Source organism: Chrysochloris asiatica, unplaced genomic scaffold (genome assembly GCF_000296735.1).
Source record: "Chrysochloris asiatica unplaced genomic scaffold, ChrAsi1.0 scaffold00168, whole genome shotgun sequence".
Lineage (NCBI taxonomy): Eukaryota > Metazoa > Chordata > Mammalia > Afrosoricida > Chrysochloridae > Chrysochloris > Chrysochloris asiatica.
The window spans coordinates 3,221,985-3,236,996 of NW_006408686.1; the positions used below are offsets into that span (position 1 = coordinate 3,221,985).

General features: G+C 51.1%; 1 protein-coding gene across 1 annotated transcript in view; it reads right to left on the bottom strand.

Annotated features, from left to right (window-relative positions):
* Positions 1–13,864, bottom strand: part of MEGF8 (multiple EGF-like-domains 8) — a 52,518-nt gene extending 38,654 nt beyond the window's left edge. The window contains 7 exon segments of the mRNA XM_006871511.1: positions 60–205; positions 744–1,159; positions 2,072–2,160; positions 2,240–2,420; positions 3,293–3,499; positions 3,578–3,741; positions 13,678–13,864. Of these exon segments, the coding sequence (XP_006871573.1) occupies positions 60–205; positions 744–1,159; positions 2,072–2,160; positions 2,240–2,420; positions 3,293–3,499; positions 3,578–3,741; positions 13,678–13,864 (1,390 nt within the window).
* Positions 13,865–15,012: the final 1,148 nt, after the last annotated feature.

The following is a 15,012-nucleotide window of genomic DNA, read 5'->3' on the forward strand; positions in this document are numbered from 1 at the left end:
CAGGAAGTCTCAGCTCAAGGTCAGGTAGGCAGGTGGGATCAGCACGGGGAGCTCCTCACCATAGACCACCATGTAGTTGCCCAAGACACTGGCTGTGTGGAAGGCTCTCTCCCTTGGGCCCTGAAGCCCATCCCGGCCCTTCAGGGTGGCCCACACACGCCGATCCACGTGGAAGAGCTCAGTGGAGTTCACACGCACAGAAAACCTGTAGGAGGGGCAGGGGAGCTCAGAGCAGGAAGGGCTTTCAGGAATGGTGGGCTCACCCAGGGTCAAGTCTGGATCTCTGACTCTCTCTGAGCTAGAAGTTCTCTGGGTACAGGACTGGGCCTGACTCATCTCTGGGTTACTTCCCTTCATAATTTAGCAAGGCCTGTAAATTACCACCAGACAGGCGTGTCAATGGCTGGGTGACTGGGTGTGTATAGGGAAACAAGAGATCGAACAAAAGATAGGCGAATGAAACAGAAATCCTAAGGATGTTTCACGTGCAGAGAAAACGTAATGAGTGTCACTGCACAACTTAAGAGAATGGAAATTCCTGTGTAAACCTTCACTGAAAACAATCAAACTGGAAAAAAAAAGTTAGAAAATGAGTGAGTAGACTGGTGAATAAATAAACAGGGGAATCGACCACGGAGTGGTATCTGTTGGTGGGTGAAGACCAGAGCAGGGCTGTCAGGCCCAACATATCAGGCCCGGCCCAGCCCAGCCCTACGGGGATATGGAGCAGGACACTCACTCACCTGGCAGTGGAGGGCCGGTGTCCCCCATGGACAAGCAGGGCACGGGAGGGAGCATGGAACACCATGGAGTGACCAGTGGCGGCAGGAGGTCGCCCACCCATTGGGATCACCTGCTCCCAGAGGCCTCCACTGGCACCATCGAGGCGGAAACGGAAGAGGCCAGAGGAGAAGAGGTCATGCTGGGTACGGCCACCAGACACATAGAGCCAGGTGTTATCCACGAGGGCTGCTGCATGGCCGGCCAGGCCTGGGGGTCCCAAGGAGTTGGAGGCGGGTGGTGCCAAGAGCTCCCAGTGGCCCCCACCTAGTGGGTTAAAGGCCCACACGTCATTGGTGAGGGAACCGTCAGCCAGTTCACCACCCATCAGCACCAGGGAGCCAGCCCAGGCCACGGCCACGTGGGAGTGACGGGCAGCCTGTGAGGAAGAGACAAGGAGACAAGGATGGAGAGGGTACCAGATAGAGAGAGAGAGCCAAAGACAGACAGAGAGACGCTGAGGGAGAAAGATGGAGGAGACACCCAGAGAGACAGAGAAATCAAGGCAGAGCCACACGGTGAGAAAAGAAGAGGGGCAGACACAAGGATCCACAAGTAAAGATAAAAGAAACATTCCATGATGGCTACCAGGGGTGAGAGGGAAGGGAAAATTATTCACGAGCTACAGGGCAGACATGCATTAACGTGGGTGAGGAGAAAGGCAACATTCAACAAGAGGGAGGTCTGCAGAGGGAAGCTGAAGGTAGCCGAAGACAAGGGGAGGAATGCGAGAGTTACAGTGAGTAGAGGAAGGGACTGCAATCATCGTAACGAAACCAAGTATATGATTTGCTGAATGAAAATTGATGATCTGCTCTGTAAACCTTCACTCAATTCACAATATGAAGTTGTTGTTTTTTTTAAAAAAAGAGTAAGAGAAGGTGAAGGAAGACAGACACAGGAGAAATGTCAGAGAGACAAAAACAGAATGAGATACTGGCCCCAGGGGACCAAGACGCAGAGACAGAAACAGAGATGGATGAGAGAGACAGGAGACACAGAAAGAGAAGCTGTAGAAAACGAGACAAAAGAAACCAGAACCAAAGGCAACTGCACTGTTGTCAAGTCGGTGATGCCGACCCACAGCGACCCTGCAGGACCAAGCAGAAATGCCCCCTAGGACTTCCAAGACTCAATCTTCACATGAGCGAGGGGGGAGAAGAAGAAAATCAGAGCGGAGAGGTGGACACGGAAAAGCAGTGTGGCCGTACTGAGCTGTGCAGGGACAGGAAGGGTCACTCTGTCTGATTTGGCACAGAGAAGACAGCCGGGTGGGGGTGGGGCTTCCTACCGGGGCAGGACTGAGGTCCCAGCGCTCCCAGCTATTGGAGGAGAAGTTGTATAGGACAAGGTCGCCCAGAGCATTGTTGAGATCCTGACCTGTGGAGGATGGATAGTCTCAAGTCCTGGCCACAGGCTACCCCGCCTCCAGGTCCCAGATGCTCCCCCATCTGCTCACCTCCAAAAACAGCCAACAGCCCTGGAGGGGACAGGAAGGCACCAGCTGCCCCAACTCGGGCAGAGAAGTCAGGGTCCCCAGCACTCACGTTGTGCCACCAGCCAGCCCCCTGATTCTCCCACAGGTGCAGGTCACAGGCATGTCCCAGGAAGCCAGGCTCACAGAGGCAAGGTCCCAGAGGCTAGGGGGAGCCGGGAGCACAAACACAGGGAGAGAGACAGAATCGGGGGTCAGACAAACAGGAGCAGAAAGGGAGCAGAGAGCCCAATGGGAAGGGAGAGAATGTTAAAAGAGATGAGAGAAAAGCAGAAGGGAAAGGTGGTGACAGAAAGGAAGAGGTAGACAGACAGACAGACAGACAGAGGAATGAAGAAACGGGCAAGACACACAGCAGTGGGAGGCAGAGTTGGAGACAAAAAGACAAACCCAGAGATCAACAGAAAAAAAAGAGAAAGAGAGAAAAAGGGAAACAGAAGATGGGTTGGAGAGGAGAGAGACTTAGTGTCCCGGGTTCGGCATAGGCTGAAAGAGCACAGACCTAGGGTATCATTCAGGCCCAGGATGTGGATCACTTGGATACAAGGCTGGGGGCCAAAGGTCAGAAGTTACAGCAGGGGCCTTAAGACCAGCTAGAGAGGCTGAGGCTGGGCGAGGCAAGAGGAAGGAAGTGGGGGTTCACTCAGATGAGAGGCGGGGTCACCAATGAGGACAGGAGGGTCTTAGGCAGGGGAGAGTCACAGGTAAGGGTGGGTGGGCTTAGAGTAACAGGTAGGGGTAGGATCTGGAAGGAGAGGGCAGTATTGTGGATGAGCAGGCTCTCTGGGGTGCTATGGGAGTGGTGGGAAGGTGGGGGTCCTGGTCCTTAGAGAGGTATGGACCCAGAGAGTGTGGTGTCTGGGGAACGAGCAGAGACTACGGTCACTCAGGGGACAGAGAGGGTGGTGTCTGGGGAACGAGCAGAGACTACGGTCACTCAGGGGACAGAGAGGGTGGTGTCTGGAGGGCAAGCAGAGACAGTGGTCACTCAGGGGACAGGACTGGGGACAGGCTCACCGAGGCACAGGTACCATGGCTGCCACAGTAGACAGAGCACTCTTGCTGGCTGCAGTCAGGGCCGCCCCAGCCCGGCTCACAGATGCACACGCCTGGGGGCCGGCACTGCCCGTGGGTCTGGCAGCCCCCCAGGCAAAGCGAGAAGCGGAAGGAGGCGTTGAAGCCCAGCAGGTTGTAGTTGGCGTCGCTGAAGAGGTGCAGCAGCATCTACAGGTACAAGGTGGGCAGGGCCTCTTCCCCATGCCCCCACCTGTCCTCCCCCGACCCAGCTGACCGCTCACCAACCTTGCCCGAGGAAGCCTCGATGGGGGGAGGCCGGGTGCTCCCACTCAGACTGGCCAGCAGGGGCCCACGGGGCGAGTCACCGTCATACACGAACAGGTAGTCGTAGGTGCACTCTGTGTCCAGGAAAAGGAAGTCCAGGAGGATCCGGTGCCGGGGGCTTGGGGCTGGGAGGCCAGAACAGGGGCTGGCTCACAGCTGGACCTTCTTCTCCCCGGACCTCCACACAGCCTTCCCACAGACCCCCCGGTCCTGCTGCCAGTCTGACTGGGAGACAGAGCCCAGCTCCCAGCCCAGGGAGCTCAGTAAAAGGGACGGAGGCCCGGAAGTAGACTTACAGGCCTGGCCTGGACAGGACCCCCGAGGCCAAATAAACACGTCCCCCTGCTCACTGGGAAAACCAAGTGCTGAGAGAGGAGACACCACCCTAACAGTCACCTCTAGAGTGGAAGCCACCAAGTTTCTGATGCCCAGTCCTTTCCAACTATGCTCAAGCCTCAGCTGTGCCCAGGCATGAGGCTCAGGGGCCAGGCCCTGACAGAGAGGCATGTTGTCGTTGTGGTTGTTGCTGTTAGGTGCTATCGAGTTGGCTCCAACCCATAATGACTCTATGTACAACAGAACAAAATACTGCCAGATGCTGAGCCATGCTCACAAGTGTTACGCTTGAGCCCATTACTGTTGCCACTGGGCCAATCTAGCCTCTTGAGGATCTTCCTCTTTTTCACTGACCAAGTGGGATGTCCTTCTCCAGGACTGGTCCCTCCTGATAACATGCCCAAAGTATGAGAGACGACGTCTCGCCATCCTGACTTCTAAGGAGAATTCTGGCTGTGCTTCTTCCAACACCGATGTGTTTGCTTTTCTGGCAGTCCATGGTACTTTTAATATTCTTCTCCAACGCCATAATTTAAATGCATGAGTTCTTTTACGGCCTTTCTTAGTCATTGTCCAACTTTCACATGCATATGAGGTGATTGAAAATACCATGGTTTGGGTCAGGTACACCTTAGTACTCAAACTGACATACCTGTATGTTTTTGAACACTTTAAAGAGGTCTTCTGCAGCAGATTTGCATCGTTTGATTTCTTGACTGCTATTTCCATGAGTATTGATTATGGATCCAAGCAAAATGTCTTTGACAACTTCAATCTTTTCTCCATTTATCAAGATGTTATTTATTGGTCCAGTGATGAGGATTTTTTTTTTCCTTAAATGGAGGTGCAACCCATACCGAAGGCTGTGGTCTTCGATCTTCTTCATTAATTATTTGGAGTACTTTTCCACTTTCAGCAAGCAAAGTTAAATCATCTACATATCACAGATCATTAATGAGTCTTCCTCCAATCCTGATGCCACATTCTTCTTCATATAATCCAGCTTCTTGCATGATTTGCTCAGCATACAGACTAAGTAAATACGGTGAAAGAATAGAACCCTGGGGTACATCCTTCCTGATTTTAAACCATTCAGCGTCCCCTTGTTCTGTTCCAATGACTGCCTCTAGGTCTGTGTACAGGTTCCTTATGAGCACAATTAAGTGTTCTGGAATTCCCATTCTTCCCAGTGTTACTGACCCACAGCTTACCGTGATCCACACAGTTGGAAAGCTTTTGTGTAGTCAATAAAGCACAGGTAAACATCTATCTGGTGTTCTCTGCTTTCAGCCAACATCCACCTGATGTCAGCAATGATAGCCTTTGTTCTACATCCTCATCTGAATCCTGCTTGAACCATTGGCGGTTCCCTGTTAATGTTCTGTTTCAGTCCATTTTAAATTATCTTTAGTAAAATTTTACTTGCATGTGATATTAATGATATTGTCCGATGATTTCCTCATTCTGTTGGTTTACCTCTCCTCAGAGAGGCATGCTCCCCAGATAGAAAGGGGCTTGTGTGGGTCCCCTGTTCCAGGACAAACCGAGCTCTGAAGGAAGAGTTCTCTTGGAAAAAGACCTTATCATGGAGGTCACAGTCCCCCCCTTACCCCCACCAAGAGTCTCCTTGCTTTGTTTAGCAGAAGTGGTTGCGGGCATGGATTCTAAGGCCTAACTGCCTGGACTCAAATGTTGACTCTTTCTCTTACTTGGTACATTAGCTGTATTACCTTGGGCAAGTTACCTAATCTCTCTGAATCTGTTTCCTCATCTGTTGAATGGGGATAGAGTGGTATGGTGGTAGATTAAGAATTCTAGGCCCCTCCTCCCATTCAGAGATGAAACCTAATTCTATGCCACTTATATCTGGGATGGCCTGAGAAATGTGCTTGGCCCATAAAAAGCCAAGGAGGTGGCATTCTTGGCCTTCCAAGGCACCTGCGTCTCCTGGGAAGCATATTCTCAGAACACAGCTGTTGTGCTATGAGAAGCCAGGGGTACATGAGAGACCCTGGAGAGAGTCCAGCTTCAACTACCAGTCCTGGGCACAAGCTTTCTTGGACAACGGTCCCAGGTAGAACCTTCAAGTGACTGCCACGTCAGCCGATGGCATCTGACTGCAGAGACCTGACAGGTGACAATACAAGCCAAGTCAGAAGCACCACCACTCCTCCTGCTCTCTGCTAGATCCTAGTTCGGGAACATTCTCTCATCCCACATTCCACACTGTGTGTGGGGGGGGGCGGGGGGGGAGAACAGGAACGTACTAGGACATCTGGTTTCCAGCTCCCACCCTGACCTGCTAGAAGACCCTGGGTCAGCCCCTCCCCCATGGTCCTCAGCACTATCCTTTGGGTAGCAGAGGGCTTCCCCCCACTCGCTAGGGGTGTGGGCTTGGGCCTTGGTTTCCTTGACTACTGTTGTTGTTGTTAAGTGCCATCGAGTCAATTCTGACTCACAGTGACCCTGTATAGGGTTTCCAAGGAGCAGCCGGTAGGCTTGAACTGCCAACCTTGCGGTTTGCAGTTCATTGCTGATTCTACAGCGCCACACCAGGAGTCCTGGACTGTAAAATAGGGATGATTCTCCCCACCCCCCAAGTCTGGGGTAGAGATCTATGAGATGATGAAATTGGAACCTGAGGATTCAATAAATATGTTGGCCCACAGCCCAGACCTAGGCTTCATCCTCTAGGGTCTCTGAGTCCAACTCCCAGCCTCCAGTCCTGCCTTACCCATGGGTCCCTGTGGAGCTTCCCAGCTCAACAGTCAACCCTGTCCCTCCCCTACTAAAGGTCCCTCCATGGCCCCCCAACACTGCATCTGAGCCTGCCCTCATCTTTTATCACTGAACTGTCTGAAGCGCAACAGGAACCTGGACCTTGTGCAAGCTTCTGCCTCTAAACCGGCTACTGTCGAGTGGATTCTAACTCCCAACAAGCCTACACGATGAGCATGACTGCTCTTTGGGGTTCCGAGACTGTCAGGCTTTACGGGAGCAGACAGCGGCTGCTGAGTTTGAACTGAGCACCTTGCGGTTAGCAGCCCAATGCTTAGCCCTGTTGGTGCTGTTGTTGGGTGCACCAAGTTGGTTCCAACTCATAGTAACCCTATGCACACCAGAAGGAAATACTGCCCTGTTCTGTGCCAGCCTCACAATTGTGGTCACACTTGAGCCCATTGCTGTTTCCACTGTACCCATCCATCTTATTGGGGGATCTTCCTCTTTTTAAGTGACCCTCCACTTTACCAAGCATGATGTCCTTCTCCAGGGACTGGTCTCTCCTGATAATATGTCTGAAGTATGAGAGACCAAGTCTGGCCATCTTGGCTTCTAAGGAGCACTCTGGCTGTACTTCCAACAGAGAGACCTGTTTGTCCTTCTGGAAGTCCATGGTACTTTAAAAATAATTCTCCAACACCATAACTCAAATGAATCAATTCTTCTATGGTCTTCCTTATTCACTGTCCAACATTCATATGCATATGGAGCTACTGAAAATGCCTTAGGTCAGGCACACCTTAGTCCTCAACAAATTTGTGGAAAAATGGAAATAAAAGGGAATTTTTCCATGAACTTTTTGAAACCCCTTTGTAGATTGTCTCTTCCCACAGCAGGCTTCCCCATCTCCTCCAGGAAGCCTTCCCTGATGCCTCTTAGCTGCATTAGGGCCCCTCTTCCGGGTTCCCAGATCCCAGCATAACACTTATTTTTCTGAGCACGGGTCATCTGTATCCAAGCCTGTCTCTCCCTACAGCTGTGGGAGGCTCTCAGAGCAGAGTCTGGGCCTGATTCATTTTGCATTACTCAGCACAAGGCCTGTTCCTAAGCAAACCAAACCTACTGCCACCGAGTTGATTCTGACCCACAGTGACTGTACATAGGGTTTCTGAGACTGTAAACCTTTACTGGAGCAAACAATGTTTCTCCTATAGACCCTAAAGTCTCATCTGTCTCCCACCAACCTGCAGTCAGCAGTCCAACGCCCTAACCCACGGCACCACCAGGGTTCTGTGACCCTGAGCAAGGCTTCTGGAGATGCTGACTGGAGGGATGAAGAGAACCACTGAGAAAGAACACTGACCTCAGCAGCTTCCCCCTGGGCTCTAAGAACCCACAGGCCAGAGAATGCAGAACCATTCAGCCAGGTGAAGCAACCACCGTGCCAGGGATCTCAGCCATACTACAAAGTTCTGCTCCCAGAATCACAAGTGCCTGCTGGAGATAGACTCACCATCTGCCTTCCTTCCCCACACTCTTTCCCAAACTCAAGGCTCAAGGTCTCCAGTTTCCACCCACCCCCAACAAGCCCCCATTCTAGCCAGCCAGAGATCTGACTCCAAACACTTCTGTTCCACATGACCCAGGATGCATACAATGAAGCATCAACATAGTGCACAAGGGGGGTGGTTGCTTCTTGTTTCAGCAAATGGGGTAACATGCTGGTTCTTAGAGGTGGCAGGCACTGAAAAGGATAGGAGGTCAGGGGGCTCCTGATTCATATCCAGCTGGTCCCCAAGCCTCACGGATAAAACTTCCCAGGAATCTCTGGGTGCTGTCCCTGCCTCCCCACCTGTCTCAGAATTGGCCTCAGATCAGAGCTCAGCACACAGTCTCCAGCCACCCCAGGCCCAACCTGGCAAAGATGCCTCATTCCTGCCCCAAATCCTTCTGTGGCTCCCCAGCCACATTGAGAGAAAGGCCACATTGCTCTGTGTGACATTCAAGGGCCTTCTTCCTCTACCTTTGGCTCCTCCTCAGCCCTGGCCACCAGTCCAGTCAGATCCAACAAACTCAAAGATGGATCCTAAGAAATACCGGCCCCTCTAGTGTCTTCAGAGAGACCAGCCCCTTTTCCTACCCAGGAAAGGAGCTGGGGGAAGCACAGTGGCTCTGCGGTGTAAGCACTGGACTATGAACCACAGTCAGTGAGTCACACCTACCAGTCTCTCTGCAGGAGCAAGATGAGGTTTTCGGCTCAGATGTGGTTTTACAGGCTCAGAAATCCTATTCAGGGTAGCTAGGTGTCAGAACCAACTCAGCAACACTCAACAACAACAACAACAAAGGAGTCCGGGTGGCACTGTGGGATAAGCATGGGACTGCTAACAGCAAGGTCAACAGTTCAAACCCATCAGCTGCTCTGCAGGAGAAAGATGAGGCTGTACACAAAAATGTACAGCCTTGGAAACCCTATACAGGGTGGTCATGAATTGGAACTGACTCGATGGCAGTAAGTTTGAGTTTGAAATTCCTATATATACTTCTCTGGTAGCGTAGTGGTTACGAATTGGGCTGCGAACCTTAAAGTCAGCAGTTCGAAACTACCAGCTGTTCCGAGGGAGAAAGATGATACTTCCTGCTCCCATAAAGATTTACAGCCTCGGAAACCCTGCACAGGGTCGCTATGAGTCAGAACAGACTCCACGGCACACAACAACAAATATGTACTTCAGAACCCTGCTCCAGTGAATGCTGCTCTGTGGTCCCCAGCGAGGCCCTTCCCTCCCTCCGGTACCTCTACCCAGCTCCTGCACCCCACCACTCTGCCTCAGGCCCTCAACATGCTGGAGGCTGTGTCTCTGTGTGTCCAATCATCTCTCTCTCACCAGCATGAGGCTCCTCAAGGCCAGAGAATGATTTAGGCACCCCCGCCCTCCGCCCCCACCACACACCCCTCCATGATCCATCACCACTTCTCATGCTCATCCTGCCAGGAATGGCCTCCAGTGAGACACACTCCTTGGCCCATAACTCGCAAAGAAGCCAGAGAGATCTTCTGAAACAGAAATCAAATCATATCCTTCTCCTGCTCAAAACACTTCCATGGTTCCCACTATCCCCAGATCAAACCCACGTTCTACAGCCTAACTAGGAAGGCACCACACAAGCCAGGTCTTGTCACTCCTCCAGCCTCGTCTGGGACACCCCTACATCTCCTTGGGGTCCACTTCCTACCTCTGCTGCACCAAGGCCTCCCTTTCTTCCTACTGTTCTCAAAGTACAATTCAAAATCACAGGGTCCTACATCCATCCTCTAGCTCTTCCTGACCCCTCGAGCCTCCGGCTCACTGGGTATCCTCTTGCATTCCGTGTTCTAGCATGCTGGGTTTCCAGTTCTTTGAAAACAGCACACTCTCTTCCTTCCAGGTTTTTGCAAGGATTCTTCTTGCCTAGAAAACTCTTCTGCTCCCCCTTCCATATGCCCCTGGTCTGGGCTCAGACATAGCCCAGGCTAGATCGGGGCCTGCCTTGGGCTTCCCAACCTCCTAGCAGTGAGGCTCTCTCTCGCGCTGGACTGGAGCCCACAAGGGCGGACTGAGGCTAAGACTGACACCGTTGGCAGCACCTCACCCGGTCCAGCATATGGCTGGGTACAAAGCATCATCCATCCATAAACGTGAGCGGATGGAAACACACCTAACTGAGAAAGAGACATTAAGGAAGGGAGATGCTTGATCCTGGAGAGACAGACGTGAACTGAACACAGTTCCCTCTCCTCACCAGATCAAGTATACCAGGCTCTCTCTGCACTCAGGGTCTTCACAAAGGCTGCTCCTTCGTCCCGGAATGCTCTTCCTCCTCCTCCTTCTCCTTTATATACCAAGCCCATTGCCGCAGAGTCGATTACAACTCAGGGCAAACTTACAGGACGGAATGTTGTTGTTGGGTGCCATTGAGTCAGTTACAACTCATAGAGGCCCTAGGCACAACAGAGTGAACCAATGCCCAATGCTGGACCATCCTCACAACTGTTGTTACAACTGAACCCACTGCTGCTGCCATTGTGATAATCCACCTCCTTGGGGGTCTTCCTCTTTTTCTCCAACCCTTCACTTTACCAAACATAATGTCCTTCTCCAGAGACTGGTCCCTGCTGATAACATGTCCAATGTATGAGAGACGAAGTCTCACCATCCTGGCTTCTAAAGAGCATTCTAGCTGTGCTTCTTTCAACACAGATTTGTTTGTTTTTCTGGCAGTCCACAGTACTTTTAAAACTCTTCTCCAACACCGTAATTCAAATGAATCCATTCTTCTACAGTCTGGCTCATGCATTGTCTAATTTTCACATGCATATGAGACTATTGAAAACACCATGGCTTGGGTCAGGCACACTTTAGTCCTCAAACTGACGTCTTTGCTCTTGAACACTAAAGAGGTCTTATGCAGCAGGTTCACCTAATGCAATACGTTGGTTCAGCTCTTGACTGCGGCTTCCATGAGTGTTGGTTATAGATCCAGGCAAAATGAAGCCTTTAACAACTTGAATCTTTTCTCCATTTATCACCATGTTATTTATTGGTCCAGGGGTAAGGATATTTGTTTTCTTTAAATTGAAGTGTAACCTATACCAAAGCCTGCAGTCTGTAATAGGACAGTACAAAACCGTACTACAGGATTATCACAAGTCGCTCCCCAGGAGAAAGATGACGCAGTCTGCTCCCGTAAAGATTTTCAGTCACAGAAACCCCACGGAGCAGTTCCACTCTGCCCTGTAGGTTTCTAAGAATCGCAATGGACCTGATGGCAGTGATAGTAGTTATAGCAATAGGGTTTCCAAAGCGGTCACCTCTGCAGAACTCGACTCATCTTTCTCTCAAAGAGAAGGTGTTCAAAATGCCGTTCTTTGCGTTATCAGCTGAGCACTTAACCACTGTGTTGCCTGCATTCCTGGATTATTAAGTGCCAGAACAACCCTATATAGGGTTTCTGAGGCTGCAAATCTTTGCGAAAGCAGAAAACCTCATCTTTTTCCTGAGGAGTGGCTGGTGGGCTAGATCCGCCAACCTTGTGGTTCACAGCTTGGTGCTATACACAGTTGCTGTACAGCCCGGGCTCCAAGGTAATTTTTATTAACCCTGAAGGTCTCAGCTCAGACAGGGCCTCTGCTCCCTACCCTCCTCCAAGTCAGGGACCTCCTGGAGACTCCCACAGACCTCTGTATCTGCACTGGCCACTTAGGTCTGTCACTGGTACGGTTTGTGTTCATTTGTTTTTTAATATTTTACTGAGTTTTCTGATGAATGTTTACACAGCAAGTTAGGTTCCCATTTGATAGCTTCCATATAAAGTGTTTGGTGACCTTCGTTACATTTGTTACAATGTGTCAATCTTTCCTTGTGTTCAGTCTGATGTTTCCTTTCTAGTCCTCTAGTTTCCTGTCCCCTTAGCTTCTCATCTTTGCTTTTAAACAACTGTTGACCTGTTGCTCTCATACTAAAGCTTCTAAAGTCGTGCACTGATCTTATGGGGACTAGCTTTTATTTTGTGTGCTACTCTGCTATTTCACTAGGTCAGCAGTTTGAGCCCACCAGCCACTCCCTGGGAGAAAGACAGAGGCCTTCTGCTCTGTTGGTGACTTAAAAGTCTCAGAAACCCTATACTGGGTGGCTGTGAATTGGAACCAACTCAACAACACTTAACAGTACTAGAACTGCTATTTCACTAAGGAGCCTTGGTAACGTAGTGAGTTCTAGTTTGAATCCACCTGCCATCCCATGGGAGAAAGATGAGGCTTTCTGCTCCCATAATGATCTACAGCCTTGGAAACCCTACACAGGGTCACTATGAGTCAGAACTGACTCCATGCCACATAACCACACCCTGTTATTTTGCAAAAAGGTGATTTTAGGGGATAGGCTGAGGTCTAGGTTTAAAGAGTGTCTCAGGGCAATAGTCTCTGGGAGTGTAGTCTGTACTTTTCCAGTTTGCCTGGCTTTTTTTTTTTTTTAATATGAGTTTGAGTTCTGCAAAATATTGTTTTTCCCAATCTATACAGGACCAACTATTGTATTGTCCGGTGTCTTCTAGGTCCCAGTGACAAATACATCTGGCACATTAACGTCTGAAAAGGTACTGTCACTTAAATACTTAAACATCCCAACAGTAATAACCCTAACCCCATTTACTAAGCCCTGACTATATGCCCCACCATTCATCTGTCAGCTTGTCAGATGCTGTCAGCATGTGTCAATGCGATGCTGGAAGCTATTCAACCAGTATTGCAAATGCCAGCAAGGTAGACAGGTTTCAGCAGAGTTTCCAGACTAAGACATACTGGGAAGAAGGACTTGGTAATCTACTTCAGAAAAAATCAGCCAGTGAAAACCTTATGGATGGCAGCGGATCAATGTCTCTGATGCAGTGCCAGAAAATGAGCCCCTCAGGTTGGACAGCACTCAAAAGACACAGTGGCGGCAACAATGGACTCAAGCAGAGGATGGAGTACGACGAGACAGTATTTTGTTCTGATGTAATTAGGGCTGCTATGAGTCAGAACCGACTAGACGGCAACTAACTACAGTTGTGATGTATTATGTGCCAGGCGTGCTAAAATACTTGGTCTTGTTTAAGCCTAACAGCCTTATGAGATATTATCATCTTCACTGGGGGAGGGCAACTGATGCTCAAGGAAGGAAAATTGCTTGCCTAGTCACAGTGGTAATAAGTACTAGAGCCCGAGTTTAAAGCTGGGTGGATGGCCTCAGAGTTTTGAGTTTCTCGCAACCGTTCAGAATACCCATCATGGCAGCCCCTGGGTCTGGGTCAGTCTCCTCCACCAGACATCATGGCCCTACAGAGCAAAACTTAGATTGGTTGTAACCCTTGTGTCCAGTCTTTTGGAGCAAAAGGTCTGGCCCAGAAGCCCACTAGAGGAATATGCTGAGTGAATGAATGTGTGCATGAATGAATGAGTGAATGATCCAGAAGGCCGTACTCACCCTCGATGAGCCACTCACAGTTGCCATTGACACTGTAGTTGCCCGCACCATCCGTCACGAAGCCTGGCGCATCCCGAAGTACCTGCCGCTGCCCCTTGCAGTCCCCTGCCCTGGCCCCCGGGGAGAGTGGCCCCATGGCGGTCAAGACCAGGGCCAGCAATCCAGCCAGAGGCAGGCCCAGGGCCATGGCACCTCCTGCACCAACCCTTAGAAACAAACCCCACAGAGGAACGCCCCCAACCTGGGGTGAGACCCTGCAAGTTCAATCTCTATAGAGAAAGCAAGCCTTTGTAGACTTGGATAAGTCTAAGAGACGCCGTCTCTGCCAAGTGACAAGCTGCTGTCGACAGATTCTGGAAGCCGAGGGGCACGCTCTATAGACCCAGGGAAGGCTCTATAAATAGGGTCGCAATTGACGGGGCTGGGCTCTAGGGATCGTGAAAGTTCTCAGTAATCACAGGACCCCATAGATTGGCAGAGATCCTATAAACTATGCTCAGCAGCTAGAGACGCAGGCCTGCCCCTTCGGGCCGAAATGGCCCTTATACATGGGTGGGCTCCCTAGAGACATAGGGCTTTATAGCCCGGCGGGGGCCTCCATGCACTGGGCAGAGGAGGCGATGCGGACTCGAACTGGCCAGGCCCAGACGGTCCCGGACGGGCCCCTCCAGCCGAAGGCGGGGCACAAATGGGTGCCGGGGGCGGAGCCCGCTTTCAGGGGCTTGGGTCCCGGACCCCATGGACGTACTCGTTTGCTCACCCACCCTCGCCTCCCTCCCGGAGCCGGATGGGCCAGATCAGAGAGATGAGGGGACGCGCAGGGCAGAGCGGCCCCAAGAAGACCCACTGGGAAGGAACGGGAGTCAGGACCAAGCGTCCGCAACTGGAAGGCCGCTGGAGAGGAGGCGAGAAGTCGCGGCGTAGCTGCCTAGAGCAGCCCTGGGAGGACTGCGCAGCGCCCAACCCCACCCCTCTGCCAAGAGAGACTTCCCCGCCCACTTATTTCCAGCCGCATGCGCAACAGTGACCTCATTGGCTGAAAAGTGGAAGTATACATGCACCGTGCCAAAATCGTAATCCATACTCTGGGCTCCTGTAGTTGACCAGAGTATATGCCACTGAAGGGCCCCTTTAATAGGGAAGGGAAGGTAAAGATAAGGAAGGAGAAGGTTCAGTAGATGGTTCTGCAGGATGATTTATATTTTCAACTGTACCCACATTCCAAGACAATATAAAAGTAAAGATTATGTAGGCCCTTGCTTGGTCCCAGAAGCCTGGGTCACGCAGTGGTTAAGCGCTCAGCCGGTAACCAAAAGTTCGACCATTCAAACCCAC